This window comes from Ailuropoda melanoleuca, chromosome 7 (genome assembly GCF_002007445.2).
Source record: "Ailuropoda melanoleuca isolate Jingjing chromosome 7, ASM200744v2, whole genome shotgun sequence".
Classification (NCBI taxonomy): Eukaryota; Metazoa; Chordata; class Mammalia; order Carnivora; family Ursidae; genus Ailuropoda; species Ailuropoda melanoleuca.
Genome location: NC_048224.1, coordinates 141,070,148 through 141,085,137, shown reverse-complemented (window position 1 = coordinate 141,085,137; position 14,990 = coordinate 141,070,148). Strand labels below are relative to the sequence as shown.

General features: G+C 59.3%; 1 protein-coding gene and 2 long non-coding RNA genes across 5 annotated transcripts in view; all 3 read right to left on the bottom strand.

Moving 5' to 3' along the window:
• Nucleotides 1-14,990, bottom strand: part of TMEM255B (transmembrane protein 255B) — a 61,251-nt gene that overhangs the window by 26,927 nt on the left and 19,334 nt on the right. For 2 of the 3 annotated variants that reach the window (XM_034665535.1, XM_034665536.1), the window contains exons 4-5: nucleotides 770-850; nucleotides 103-141 (exon numbers count right to left, since the gene is read on the bottom strand). In XM_034665535.1, the coding sequence (XP_034521426.1) occupies nucleotides 103-141; nucleotides 770-850 (120 nt within the window). Of the gene's footprint in view, nucleotides 1-66; nucleotides 142-769; nucleotides 851-14,990 lie in introns of all 3 variants that reach the window. The other variant, XM_034665537.1, reaches the window with a different exon arrangement.
• Nucleotides 7,503-9,705, bottom strand: LOC117803139. Its single transcript, XR_004626841.1, has 3 exons — nucleotides 9,612-9,705; nucleotides 8,660-8,776; nucleotides 7,503-8,551 (listed from the first exon to the last, which is right to left on the bottom strand). It is a non-coding gene; the product is annotated as an uncharacterized LOC117803139 (long non-coding RNA).
• Nucleotides 10,378-14,977, bottom strand: LOC117803138. Its single transcript, XR_004626840.1, has 3 exons — nucleotides 14,526-14,977; nucleotides 14,076-14,417; nucleotides 10,378-11,258 (listed from the first exon to the last, which is right to left on the bottom strand). It is a non-coding gene; the product is annotated as an uncharacterized LOC117803138 (long non-coding RNA).

The following is a 14,990-nucleotide window of genomic DNA, read 5'->3' as shown; positions in this document are numbered from 1 at the left end:
TTTTTTTTTTTTTTTTTTTTTTTTTTTTTTTTTTTTTTTTTTTTTTTTTTTTTTTTTTTTTTTTTTGTAGAGCTCACAGCAGTAGCAGGCACTGCTCCTAACCTTCAGTGGGCACGTGCCGCTCAAGGAGGGACAGGTGACCTACAAGCAGAGAGACCGTGTCAGGCGCCCGCCAGTCCTCACCCCAGAGTGGGCAGGGCTGCCGCCCCGGGAGCCAGGACCCGGCCACAGCGCCTGGGTCAGTCAGGCAGCTCCTCTTCCTGAGCCTTGTCTCCTGACCTTCCCTCCCTCCACCCATTCCAGGTGTAGTGGGTTTGGGGGGTGGCGGGGCCCTTCCCTGCTGGAGGGGTTCAAGGACCCTGCTTGGCCAAGCCAGGGGGTCCAGGCAGCCATCGTTTAGTCAACAAGGAGAGGGAGGGGGTTCCAGACACGAAGGCTGCAGGCAGGGACAGCTGGAGGAGGAACAGGTGGGGATGCCTCCAGGAGGGACAGGTGGGGATGCCTCCAGGAGGGGGCAGTGATCAGGGTCAGATGGGGTCATGAGGACAGTGAACAGTGCTGCACTCAACCCAGAGGTGGGCTGCAGGACCGCTCGGTGTCACCGGAAGCATCTGGCAGCTGCCAGCCCCCAGTGCCACGAGGCGTGGTGTGTCCTCGGGTCAGGAAACATGCTGGAAGCAAAGCATTAAGATTCTGACGGGGGCACAGAGAGCCTGTGGGGCCTGGATTAGCGGAATGAAGCCACCCACGCCACCCACGCCCCGCGTACCTCGGTCTGGTAGGCGTCGTGCACGTACCCCGCCTCGCTGGCAAAAAACTGGCATCTTCCCATGGTGAGGGGCCTGGGATCCTGGGCACAAAGACACACGCGTGGAATGCAGTGGTTTCAGCCCCAGTCAGGAGGGGCCGGAGCGCTGTCAGACCCTTCCACCACGTAAGCCTCCCTCCTTCCTTCCTCCCTCCCCTCCCTCCCTCCTGCCATCCCCCCACCAAGCACTCAACATACATGCACCACGGCCCTATTCAGTTCTCCCTCCGCAAGCCCATCCCCAGCGTTCGTGGAAACTCACAGGGCCAGACTACAAAGGTATCAGGTTAGACACAGGGCTGCCCCGAGGGGACACAGCAGTAACAAGGAGTTTGGGCCCCATCACTGTATTTGTTTCTGTTAGTCATTTTTCTCCCCTGAGGCCCTGCAGTGACCACCCCTGAGCCCTCGCCAGACGGCTGCTGATACCGCTCTGCCTCTCCCTCTGGGGTGTTATCCCTACAGGGCCTTGATCCAGCAGCACCAGCTCAGTGTCCCACCGACCGTGGGCGCTGGCGGCCCAGGTGACGGACGGTGGCATCCTGCGGACAATGAGGTTCTCGTCCTGCTGGATCGGCGCCCTTCCTAACGCCAATAACCATGTGGAAACACTCTTTCTGACTCTGCATCACGGCCTTGCTGTAAGGGTCCAGACACACAGGTCACCCATCCCGGGTCGAGTCCAGCCCCACAGGAGCGACTGGCCTGAGCTCTGCAGGCCTGCGTGCTGGGGCCTGTGCTTCCCACATCCTGGTGTCCCCACGTTTTGTCCCCCAGTTGTTGGCATCTTAAAATCATAATTTAGGGAAGTGGTGAAAGCCAGTGACAAGTTTGTAGGAAAGAGCCTTCGGCCAGTTGATTTTATCATCTGTTGGACGATCACCCCCGGCCCCTGAGTCAGCTGCCCATGTTCAACCTGAAACTCAGCTCCTTCAGACCCATGTCCACATCTTCCCTAACGCATCCCCCCTTCGCAGGGAGGACGGGCCGGCCCTGTGGACACCGGCCACGTGCAGCCAGAGGAAAGCAGACAACCAGCCGAGGAATGAAGGAAGGTGCAGGGTGTGAGGAGTGGGCTGTGCAGCGGGCTCAGCCTGCAGTCTCCAGGGGGGTGGGGCGGCAGCCCTCACTGCCAACCCCTAGCCGGGGGGAATGGAGCCGTGCACGTGGTCCTAGCATTTTTTACAGACTTTTATTCAGAAATAATTTCAAACTTACCGTAGAGTGGACAGGAGAAGAAGAGGTTACTATAAGGCAAACCGGATGAGGCTAAGATTGACACCGGGTGCCAGCACTTCCTGAAGACCTAAGAAGTGTTCACGTTTATGCAGGACGTGTTGGAGCCTCAGGGAAGGGCTGACGGCTTTGCCTTCTTGGGGCAGAGATGGGGCACCAGGTCGGGACCAAGGTGGACTGACAATGGGGCCAGGCCCCTGCTCCCCCCACTGACTCTGCCCCCAGGGGGCTGGGCCTCACACACTGTCCCTGAGCTGGGAACCCAGAGCCGCCGTGCACTCTCCCGCAGCTCCCCGCGCCAGACCGCCTCACCATGCTCCCCCAGCCCCTTCCTCTCCCCAGTCACCAGCCAAGCAGGACCTGGGGTCGATCAAAGACGCCCATCTTCAAACACCATGCCATCACTTCTCACGAAAACCCAGCCATTGCTGGCTCTGTAGTTAATAGAGGAAAAAGAGGGCCTCATGAAACCCCCTGACCAGACTGTGGGTTCCCAAAAGTCCACATCTTGGGGCGCCTGGGTGGCACAGCGGTTAAGCGTCTGCCTTCGGCTCAGGGCGTGATCCCGGCGTTCTGGGATCGAGCCCCACATCAGGCTCTTCAGCTATGAGCCTGCTTCTTCCTCTCCCACTCCCCCTGCTTGTGTTCCCTCTCTCTCTGGCTGTCTCTATCTCTGTTGAATAAATAAATAAAATCTTTTAAAAAAAAAAAAAAAGTCTACATCTCGTTTCAGCTGGAAGAACAGGGTCTGCCCGGGAAAGGGTGGTCTTCCTTGATTTGGCAGACCCTGAAAGGCACACATGACTCTAGGTCACCCTCAACCACACCCTGGGAGAAGCACATCACCCATTGCAAGTAGGAACGGGTCCGAGCTCACAGCTGGCACCTGGGTTTCTCTGACTGAAAAGCCTGCACCTTTTTATCCAAACTTCCCCGGACTCCCCAGTCAGCGGCCCTCTCGGCATGGGCTCCGGGCAGCGGTGTGCCGCTTGCTGGCCACCCGGCTGAGTCCAGGCTGCCTCTTCCAACGGCTCCGTGCCTGAGGCAGGAAGGCTGAGGCCGAACAGGTCCTCCCTGCAGGAAAACTGTCTCAGAGAAACAGNCCCCACATCAGGCTCTTCAGCTATGAGCCTGCTTCTTCCTCTCCCACTCCCCCTGCTTGTGTTCCCTCTCTCTCTGGCTGTCTCTATCTCTGTTGAATAAATAAATAAAATCTTTTAAAAAAAAAAAAAAAGTCTACATCTCGTTTCAGCTGGAAGAACAGGGTCTGCCCGGGAAAGGGTGGTCTTCCTTGATTTGGCAGACCCTGAAAGGCACACATGACTCTAGGTCACCCTCAACCACACCCTGGGAGAAGCACATCACCCATTGCAAGTAGGAACGGGTCCGAGCTCACAGCTGGCACCTGGGTTTCTCTGACTGAAAAGCCTGCACCTTTTTATCCAAACTTCCCCAGACTCCCCAGTCAGCGGCCCTCTCGGCATGGGCTCCGGGCAGCGGTGTGCCGCTTGCTGGCCACCCGGCTGAGTCCAGGCTGCCTCTACCAGCTGGCCCCAAAGCGTGGCCACGCCAGACACGGCTCACCGCCCCGTCTGCCCACGGCGGAGCCCCCGTGGGAGGAATACAGACTCCTCAACGACGGGCTTGTCGCTGAGCGGACGGGCGGGAGGATGAGGCAGTTAACTTNCCCCGAAAAGCCTGCCTGCCCTCCGCCCCACAAGGGACACTGTTCTCCACCGCGTCAGCCGCGACCATCCCCTCCTGGCACCCTCGGGACCTGAGCGGAATGGACACCGCTGCCCCCTCCCTGGCCCACTGACACTTGAGAGAAACCATCATTCACCCTTTCTACAGTAGGGTGACACTCCGAACAGGGCTCCCTAATCCAGGAGACGCTTCCCGGGACCAGAGTGACCAGCTGGCCCCAAAGCGTGGCCACGCCAGACACGGCTCACTACCCCGTCTGCCCACGGCGGAGCCCCCGCGGGAGGAATACAGACTCCTCAACGACGGGCTTGTCGCTGAGCGGACGGGCGGGAGGATGAGGCAGTTAACTTCTGGGAAGCCGGTTTCCCGCACGCTGGCGACTGTCTACTCAGTTTGGTGGGGAAAGTGAAAATGTTAGTGACAAGCTCATTTTGACGAGTGTCATCAGGAATTACCCTGAGTGGTTGTGCCCGGTCTCTGCTGGGAGAGGAATGGGTTTGTGCAGCAGACACGCGGCCTGGAGCTCTAGCAGTGCTGTTCCCACCCAGTCTCCGGCGGCCCCACACCAGGCTTCACATGGGGCCTCGCGGGGTATCGCGGGGTTGCACACGCATCCCGTCCACCGACCTCCAGGTCCGTCTGCTAACACTGCACCCGCACGCACATCCGTCCCCGGGCACTCCTCCAGAGCGGCACCCCGAGGGCACACGGGGGGGAAGGGGTCCTCTTTAGAAGGCCCTGGAATAAGCACCCCCAGCCAGCATGTTCTGAGCCCCGAGACCCTTGCTGTTCACCCACCTCCGTGCCCGGCTCGGGGAGCCCTCGGTCAGGCTTCAGATGGGAAATCAGATTCAGATCAAAGGACACGCTTTCTGTTCTAACCAAGGGAAGTGCCCCAGAACCATGAGAGCAAATACTGGCTGGGGACTCGTAACTCAAACAATCTTTCCAAAAATAAAAACTGAGAAACAGAAGTGTGAGACAAAGGATAGAGAAACACGGAAAACGTGCTAGAAACGTTAATACTTGAAAACGATGAACACCGAGAGGGACAGCCATGGGACTCTGGCTGGGTTCTGGCCTCTGCCCCTTCCAGGCGCCAGCTGGCCCGCACGGCCCGGGGCCGCATGGGAGCCCTGCAGGGGCCCGGCCACCCCACAGGCCAGGGCTGTCCTGGGAGGCTCTTCCTCGCCTGCATCTGTCGGCAGAGGCCACATGACACAGAAACAGAGGAAGGGTCGCCTCCCCCACCCCCAGGGGCTTGGCTTGGCCCTGGGAACCCCAGGCAGTACCCACGGTTGGTACCAATTTCCCAGTCCATGTGGGTTTCTGCCACGAAGGTACCATGAACTGGGGTTAGTGAGCAACAGACATGTGTTCCTGGTGGTCCGGCAGCTGGAAGTCCAAGGTCGGGGGCCGCCAGATCCGGCATCTCGTGGGAAGTCAGCTCCGGGCTCAGGGACAGTGTGGGCTCGCCCTCGAGGAGGAGGTCCCTTCACAAAGGCCCCACCCCATGACCTCCCAAAGGCTGCACCCCAGTCACCCTCACCTCCGGGGCAAGGTTTCAACACGAGGATTTGTGGGGACAGAGCATTCCGTGGGAGGTGCCCCCCTGAGGCCGTCGCTGAGCGGTGTGCTCACTGGTGAGCTCAGAGGCCACGGGGCAGCAGNACGGCTCCGTGCCTGAGGCAGGAAGGCTGAGGCCGAACAGGTCCTCCCTGCAGGAAAACTGTCTCAGAGAAACAGACCCCCTCGGACGCCCCGTCTCACAGGACACACGGAGACGAAGTTTCCCTGGCCTCAGCCTCAGGTGGGAACGTGCCACCCGCCGTCAACGTCAATGCTGAAGAGTGTCTTTCCTTGGGAAGGGGGCGAGTCCCGCGTGGTGGGGTGACTCAGGTGAACTAGGGTCCCCCAGCTAGGAGCCATGGCTCAGACGACTCACTCCCGGATTTCCACTTCATTTGCATTTATGGTTAAGCATTTGCCTCTGCGTCTCAGTGTCACGTGCAGACGTGTTTGAAGGTGTGTGTAGGGCGGTGATGCTGACAACACATTCACGTTCTCACGCGGGCCGGTGACTTGAGTCATTGCTTGCCATAATTTGACATCTCACCGCTGTCAGACATTTCTCTCGTGCTGTGGGACTCCGGGCCTGTCCCCACGTGGGGTGAGTGCAGGTCTCCTGCCGGCAGGGTGGGTCATAGGACCAGGCGATGGCCTCTGAGAACTGCCCGTCCTTGCCCGCACGACGGGAGCCTCCGGAATGCGGAGGGGGGCGCTCACAGCACAGCCGGCTCACCACAGTTTCTTCTCAGAATGTGTCAAGTGTGCACTCTTAGAAGGAAAAGAACACACGTTGAGAAGGGCACATCTACACTCAGAAGCTTTCCACACACACGTTCTGAGGCCTCAAGGACGGTGGTGCCCGGCTCAGTGGGCAGAGAGGCCCGCTGACCCGCGAAGGTCCGTGGACCAGACTGCTGGGCCCCAGTGCGAAGGATGTCCTTCCACCCGCCCAGGCTCTGCTCAAAGACCCCCCCCCCGAAAAGCCTGCCTGCCCTCCGCCCCACAAGGGACACTGTTCTCCACCGCGTCAGCCGCGACCATCCCCTCCTGGCACCCTCGGGACCTGAGCGGAATGGACACCGCTGCCCCCTCCCTGGCCCACTGACACTTGAGAGAAACCATCATTCACCCTTTCTACAGTAGGGTGACACTCCGAACAGGGCTCCCTAATCCAGGAGACGCTTCCCGGGACCAGAGTGACCAGCTGGCCCCAAAGCGTGGCCACGCCAGACACGGCTCACTACCCCGTCTGCCCACGGCGGAGCCCCCGCGGGAGGAATACAGACTCCTCAACGACGGGCTTGTCGCTGAGCGGACGGGCGGGAGGATGAGGCAGTTAACTTCTGGGAAGCCGGTTTCCCGCACGCTGGCGACTGTCTACTCAGTTTGGTGGGGAAAGTGAAAATGTTAGTGACAAGCTCATTTTGACGAGTGTCATCAGGAATTACCCTGAGTGGTTGTGCCCGGTCTCTGCTGGGAGAGGAATGGGTTTGTGCAGCAGACACGCGGCCTGGAGCTCTAGCAGTGCTGTTCCCACCCAGTCTCCGGCGGCCCCACACCAGGCTTCACATGGGGCCTCGCGGGGTATCGCGGGGTTGCACACGCATCCCGTCCACCGACCTCCAGGTCCGTCTGCTAACACTGCACCCGCACGCACATCCGTCCCCGGGCACTCCTCCAGAGCGGCACCCCGAGGGCACACGGGGGGGAAGGGGTCCTCTTTAGAAGGCCCTGGAATAAGCACCCCCAGCCAGCATGTTCTGAGCCCCGAGACCCTTGCTGTTCACCCACCTCCGTGCCCGGCTCGGGGAGCCCTCGGTCAGGCTTCAGATGGGAAATCAGATTCAGATCAAAGGACACGCTTTCTGTTCTAACCAAGGGAAGTGCCCCAGAACCATGAGAGCAAATACTGGCTGGGGACTCGTAACTCAAACAATCTTTCCAAAAATAAAAACTGAGAAACAGAAGTGTGAGACAAAGGATAGAGAAACACGGAAAACGTGCTAGAAACGTTAATACTTGAAAACGATGAACACCGAGAGGGACAGCCATGGGACTCTGGCTGGGTTCTGGCCTCTGCCCCTTCCAGGCGCCAGCTGGCCCGCACGGCCCGGGGCCGCATGGGAGCCCTGCAGGGGCCCGGCCACCCCACAGGCCAGGGCTANAGTCAGGCTTCAGATGGGAAATCAGATTCAGATCAAAGGACATGCTTTCTGTTCTAACCAAGGGAAGTGCCCCAGAACCATGAGAGCAAATACTGGCTGGGGACTCGTAACTCAAACAATCTTTCCAAAAATAAAAACTGAGAAACAGAAGTGTGAGACAAAGGATAGAGAAACACGGAAAACGTGCTAGAAACGTAAATACTTGAAAACGATGAACACCGAGAGGGACAGCCATGGGACTCTGGCTGGGTTCTGGCCTCTGCCCCTTCCAGGCGCCAGCTGGCCCGCACGGCCCGGGGCCGCATGGGAGCCCTGCAGGGGCCCGGCCACCCCACAGGCCAGGGCTATCCTGGGAGGCTCTTCCTCGCCTGCATCTGTCGGCAGAGGCCACATGACACAGAAACAGAGGAAGGGTCCCCTCCCCCACCCCAGGGGCTTGGCTTGGCCCTGGGAACCCCAGGCAGTACCCACGGTTGGTACCAATTTCCCAGTCCATGTGGGTTTCTGCCACGAAGGTACCATGAACTGGGGTTAGTGAGCAACAGACATGTGTTCCTGGTGGTCCGGCAGCTGGAAGTCCAAGGTCGGGGGCCGCCAGATCCGGCATCTCGTGGGAAGTCAGCTCCGGGCTCAGGGACAGTGTGGGCTCGCCCTCGAGGAGGAGGTCCCTTCACAAAGGCCCCACCCCATGACCTCCCAAAGGCTGCACCCCAGTCACCCTCACCTCCGGGGCAAGGTTTCAACACGAGGATTTGTGGGGACAGAGCATTCCGTGGGAGGTGCCCCCCTGAGGCCGTCGCTGAGCGGTGTGCTCACTGGTGAGCTCAGAGGCCACGGGGCAGCAGGGACATGCTGTCCATTTGCTCCCGGCCCAGCACTCCTCAGGCTGCAGACGTCTGTCACGGGGTCTCAGGGAACAACCAGCAGCTGCTGTCCTTTAGCAGGACGGGACAGTGGGAAGGTCGACACGGTTCGCCCGGCACACGGCAGAGGCCGAGCCAGCACCGGCCCCGCCGGCTCTTATGTCCAGCATCCAAGGTCAAAGGCAGTCACACATGACGGGCATCTTGTTTCAGAAGAAATGTGGGCCAAGGACGGGTCAGAAACAAGAGCCATTTCCTGACATCACAGCAAAGCTTTTCTAAACATACAAAAATTTTTAAAAATATCCTACCTAATTTGGCCATGGATGTTACATCCGCTTTGACTGGTCGCCTTGACCGATGGTAGCGGACGTCAATACCTTTATGCTCGCCATCCTCGTCACTCTCATTTCTCCTTCACTTGGAACCTGCTTGCCGCAACAACACGAGCCAGCTCTCTGAGCCGTGGCCACGGGAGAGCCACGGTTCCACAGCGTGGGGCTGGGGCGGCTCCACCGCAAGGGCCCACAGAGGCACACGTCATCTCGGGTTCACACCATGAGATGAGACAGAGATAAAGGGTCTCCCAGCGACAGCATCAGCGAGAAAACGCCATCACAAGCTCCCAAGACACGAGTTTGACCTAAGTGCTCAGGCAGAGGGTTCAGAGCCATGAGCCAGGAAAGTCACGCAGGAAGCCGAGCTTTCGGATGCAGCCAGATGCCGATGCTGGTGCCTGTGCGTGTCGGCGTGCACGTGTGCACACGAGTGTATGTCTGTGTGTCAGTGTACATGCATGTCCGTGAGTGTGTGCACGTGCTTATGCCCACGTGTATGCTGAGTGTGTGCGTGCACTGGTATGTATGCGAGCGTGCGTATGTGCGTGTGAGTGTGTGTGTGCTCAGCGTGTGCGTGTGCATGCAGATGAACATGTGCCTGTGCCCATGAGTATGCACACAGTAGGCACGTGTGTGTGCGTGCCTGTACACGTGTGATGCACACAGGCGTGTGAGTGTACTGTGTGTGCATGTGAGCTGTCCAAATGTGACTGTGTGTGTGCACACGTGTGCATGGGTGTGCACGTGTGCTGGGCCAGTTTTGCAGAGAGTGAAGAAAAGCCAGGGGAGAGACAGCATTTGGCAAACAGTGGAGAGAGGAACCGGGAAGGTCAGGGAGCTGAATTCTGCAAAATGAGTTTTGTTTTTGTAGATGCTTTTAAACCCCGGCCAGCAACGAGAACCAAATGGAGGAGAAGGAACTCACTATGTGCCGAGCTGCGAACACGCCGTCCACAATGGCACAGCAGAAGGCCGCCACCACGCCGAAGCTGATGAACACGATGGCCGCGACCAGCTGGGGCAGAGGGCAGAGAAGCGNTCCTTCCTTCCTCCCTCCCCTCCCTCCCTCCTGCCATCCCCCCACCAAGCACTCAACATACATGCACCACGGCCCTATTCAGTTCTCCCTCCGCAAGCCCATCCCCAGCGTTCGTGGAAACTCACAGGGCCAGACTACAAAGGTATCAGGTTAGACACAGGGCTGCCCCGAGGGGACACAGCAGTAACAAGGAGTTTGGGCCCCATCACTGTATTTGTTTCTGTTAGTCATTTTTCTCCCCTGAGGCCCTGCAGTGACCACCCCTGAGCCCTCGCCAGACGGCTGCTGATACCGCTCTGCCTCTCCCTCTGGGGTGTTATCCCTACAGGGCCTTGATCCAGCAGCACCAGCTCAGTGTCCCACCGACCGTGGGCGCTGGCGGCCCAGGTGACGGACGGTGGCATCCTGCGGACAATGAGGTTCTCGTCCTGCTGGATCGGCGCCCTTCCTAACGCCAATAACCATGTGGAAACACTCTTTCTGACTCTGCATCACGGCCTTGCTGTAAGGGTCCAGACACACAGGTCACCCGTCCCGGGTCGAGTCCAGCCCCACAGGAGCGACTGGCCTGAGCTCTGCAGGCCTGCGTGCTGGGGCCTGTGCTTCCCACATCCTGGTGTCCCCACGTTTTGTCCCCCAGTTGTNGGCATCTTAAAATCATAATTTAGGGAAGTGGTGAAAGCCAGTGACAAGTTTGTAGGAAAGAGCCTTCGGCCAGTTGATTTTATCATCTGTTGGACGATCACCCCCGGCCCCTGAGTCAGCTGCCCATGTTCAACCTGAAACTCAGCTCCTTCAGACCCATGTCCACATCTTCCCTAACGCATCCCCCCTTCGCAGGGAGGACGGGCCGGCCCTGTGGACACCGGCCACGTGCAGCCAGAGGAAAGCAGACAACCAGCCGAGGAATGAAGGAAGGTGCAGGGTGTGAGGAGTGGGCTGTGCAGCGGGCTCAGCCTGCAGTCTCCAGGGGGGTGGGGCGGCAGCCCTCACTGCCAACCCCTAGCCGGGGGGAATGGAGCCGTGCACGTGGTCCTAGCATTTTTTACAGACTTTTATTCAGAAATAATTTCAAACTTACCGTAGAGTGGACAGGAGAAGAAGAGGTTACTATAAGGCAAACCGGATGAGGCTAAGATTGACACCGGGTGCCAGCACTTCCTGAAGACCTAAGAAGTGTTCACGTTTATGCAGGACGTGTTGGAGCCTCAGGGAAGGGCTGACGGCTTTGCCTTCTCGGGGCAGAGATGGGGCACCAGGTCGGGACCAAGGTGGACTGACAATGGGGCCAGGCCCCTGCTCCCCCCACTGACTCTGCCCCCAGGGGGCTGGGCCTCACACACTGTCCCTGAGCTGGGAACCCAGAGCCGCCGTGCACTCTCCCGCAGCTCCCCGCGCCAGACCGCCTCACCATGCTCCCCCAGCCCCTTCCTCTCCCCGGTCACCAGCCAAGCAGGACCTGGGGTCGATCAAAGACGCCCATCTTCAAACACCATGCCATCACTTCTCACGAAAACCCAGCCATTGCTGGCTCTGTAGTTAATAGAGGAAAAAGAGGGCCTCATGAAACCCCCTGACCAGACTGTGGGTTCCCAAAAGTCCACATCTCGTTTCAGCTGGAAGAACAGGGTCTGCCCGGGAAAGGGTGGTCTTCCTTGATTTGGCAGACCCTGAAAGGCACACATGACTCTAGGTCACCCTCAACCACACCCTGGGAGAAGCACATCACCCATTGCAAGTAGGAACGGGTCCGAGCTCACAGCTGGCACCTGGGTTTCTCTGACTGAAAAGCCTGCACCTTTTTATCCAAACTTCCCCGGACTCCCCAGTCAGCGGCCCTCTCGGCATGGGCTCCGGGCAGCGGTGTGCCGCTTGCTGGCCACCCGGCTGAGTCCAGGCTGCCTCTTCCAACGGCTCCGTGCCTGAGGCAGGAAGGCTGAGGCCGAACAGGTCCTCCCTGCAGGAAAACTGTCTCAGAGAAACAGACCCCCTCGGACGCCCCGTCTCACAGGACACACGGAGACGAAGTTTCCCTGGCCTCAGCCTCAGGTGGGAACGTGCCACCCGCCGTCAACGTCAATGCTGAAGAGTGTCTTTCCTTGGGAAGGGGGCGAGTCCCGCGTGGTGGGGTGACTCAGGTGAACTAGGGTCCCCCAGCTAGGAGCCATGGCTCAGACGACTCACTCCCGGATTTCCACTTCATTTGCATTTATGGTTAAGCATTTGCCTCTGCGTCTCAGTGTCACGTGCAGACGTGTTTGAAGGTGTGTGTAGGGCGGTGATGCTGACAACACATTCACGTTCTCACGCGGGCCGGTGACTTGAGTCATTGCTTGCCATAATTTGACATCTCACCGCTGTCAGACATTTCTCTCGTGCTGTGGGACTCCGGGCCTGTCCCCACGTGGGGTGAGTGCAGGTCTCCTGCCGGCAGGGTGGGTCATAGGACCAGGCGATGGCCTCTGAGAACTGCCCGTCCTTGCCCGCACGACGGGAGCCTCCGGAATGCGGAGGGGGGCGCTCACAGCACAGCCGGCTCACCACAGTTTCTTCTCAGAATGTGTCAAGTGTGCACTCTTAGAAGGAAAAGAACACACGTTGAGAAGGGCACATCTACACTCAGAAGCTTTCCACACACACGTTCTGAGGCCTCAAGGACGGTGGTGCCCGGCTCAGTGGGCAGAGAGGCCCGCTGACCCGCGAAGGTCCGTGGACCAGACTGCTGGGCCCCAGTGCGAAGGATGTCCTTCCACCCGCCCAGGCTCTGCTCAAAGACCCCCCCCCCGAAAAGCCTGCCTGCCCTCCGCCCCACAAGGGACACTGTTCTCCACCGCGTCAGCCGCGACCATCCCCTCCTGGCACCCTCGGGACCTGAGCGGAATGGACACCGCTGCCCCCTCCCTGGCCCACTGACACTTGAGAGAAACCATCATTCACCCTTTCTACAGTAGGGTGACACTCCGAACAGGGCTCCCTAATCCAGGAGACGCTTCCCGGGACCAGAGTGACCAGCTGGCCCCAAAGCGTGGCCACGCCAGACACGGCTCACTACCCCGTCTGCCCACGGCGGAGCCCCCGCGGGAGGAATACAGACTCCTCAACGACGGGCTTGTCGCTGAGCGGACGGGCGGGAGGATGAGGCAGTTAACTTCTGGGAAGCCGGTTTCCCGCACGCTGGCGACTGTCTACTCAGTTTGGTGGGGAAAGTGAAAATGTTAGTGACAAGCTCATTTTGACGAGTGTCATCAGGAATTACCCTGAGTGGTTGTGCCCGGTCTCTGCTGGGAGAGGAATGGGTTTGTGCAGCAGACACGCGGCCTGGAGCTCTAGCAGTGCTGTTCCCACCCAGTCTCCGGCGGCCCCACACCAGGCTTCACATGGGGCCTCGCGGGGTATCGCGGGGTTGCACACGCATCCCGTCCACCGACCTCCAGGTCCGTCTGCTAACACTGCACCCGCACGCACATCCGTCCCCGGGCACTCCTCCAGAGCGGCACCCCGAGGGCACACGGGGGGGAAGGGGTCCTCTTTAGAAGGCCCTGGAATAAGCACCCCCAGCCAGCATGTTCTGAGCCCCGAGACCCTTGCTGTTCACCCACCTCCGTGCCCGGCTCGGGGAGCCCTCGGTCAGGCTTCAGATGGGAAATCAGATTCAGATCAAAGGACACGCTTTCTGTTCTAACCAAGGGAAGTGCCCCAGAACCATGAGAGCAAATACTGGCTGGGGACTCGTAACTCAAACAATCTTTCCAAAAATAAAAACTGAGAAACAGAAGTGTGAGACAAAGGATAGAGAAACACGGAAAACGTGCTAGAAACGTAAATACTTGAAAACGATGAACACCGAGAGGGACAGCCATGGGACTCTGGCTGGGTTCTGGCCTCTGCCCCTTCCAGGCGCCAGCTGGCCCGCACGGCCCGGGGCCGCATGGGAGCCCTGCAGGGGCCCGGCCACCCCACAGGCCAGGGCTGTCCTGGGAGGCTCTTCCTCGCCTGCATCTGTCGGCAGAGGCCACATGACACAGAAACAGAGGAAGGGTCGCCTCCCCCACCCCCAGGGGCTTGGCTTGGCCCTGGGAACCCCAGGCAGTACCCACGGTTGGTACCAATTTCCCAGTCCATGTGGGTTTCTGCCACGAAGGTACCATGAACTGGGGTTAGTGAGCAACAGACATGTGTTCCTGGTGGTCCGGCAGCTGGAAGTCCAAGGTCGGGGGCCGCCAGATCCGGCATCTCGTGGGGAGCCAGCTCCGGGCTCAGGGACAGTGTGGGCTCGCCCTCGAGGAGGAGGTCCCTTCACAAAGGCCCCACCCCATGACCTCCCAAAGGCTGCACCCCAGTCACCCTCACCTCCGGGGCAAGGTTTCAACACGAGGATTTGTGGGGACAGAGCATTCCGTGGGAGGTGCCCCCCTGAGGCCGTCGCTGAGCGGTGTGCTCACTGGTGAGCTCAGAGGCCACGGGGCAGCAGGGACATGCTGTCCATTTGCTCCCGGCCCAGCACTCCTCAGGCTGCAGACGTCTGTCACGGGGTCTCAGGGAACAACCAGCAGCTGCTGTCCTTTAGCAGGACGGGACAGTGGGAAGGTCGACACGGTTCGCCCGGCACACGGCAGAGGCCGAGCCAGCACCGGCCCCGCCGGCTCTTATGTCCAGCATCCAAGGTCAAAGGCAGTCACACATGACGGGCATCTTGTTTCAGAAGAAATGTGGGCCAAGGACGGGTCAGAAACAAGAGCCATTTCCTGACATCACAGCAAAGCTTTTCTAAACATACAAAAATTTTTAAAAATATCCTACCTAATTTGGCCATGGATGTTACATCCGCTTTGACTGGTCGCCTTGACCGATGGTAGCGGACGTCAATACCTTTATGCTCGCCATCCTCGTCACTCTCATTTCTCCTTCACTTGGAACCTGCTTGCCGCAACAACACGAGCCAGCTCTCTGAGCCGTGGCCACGGGAGAGCCACGGTTCCACAGCGTGGGGCTGGGGCGGCTCCACCGCAAGGGCCCACAGAGGCACACGTCATCTCGGGTTCACACCATGAGATGAGACAGAGATAAAGGGTCTCCCAGCGACAGCATCAGCGAGAAAACGCCATCACAAGCTCCCAAGACACGAGTTTGACCTAAGTGCTCAGGCAGAGGGTTCAGAGCCATGAGCCAGGAAAGTCACGCAGGAAGCCGAGCTTTCGGATGCAGCCAGATGCCGATGCTGGTGCCTGTGCGTGTCGGCGTGCACGTGTGCACACGAGTGTATGT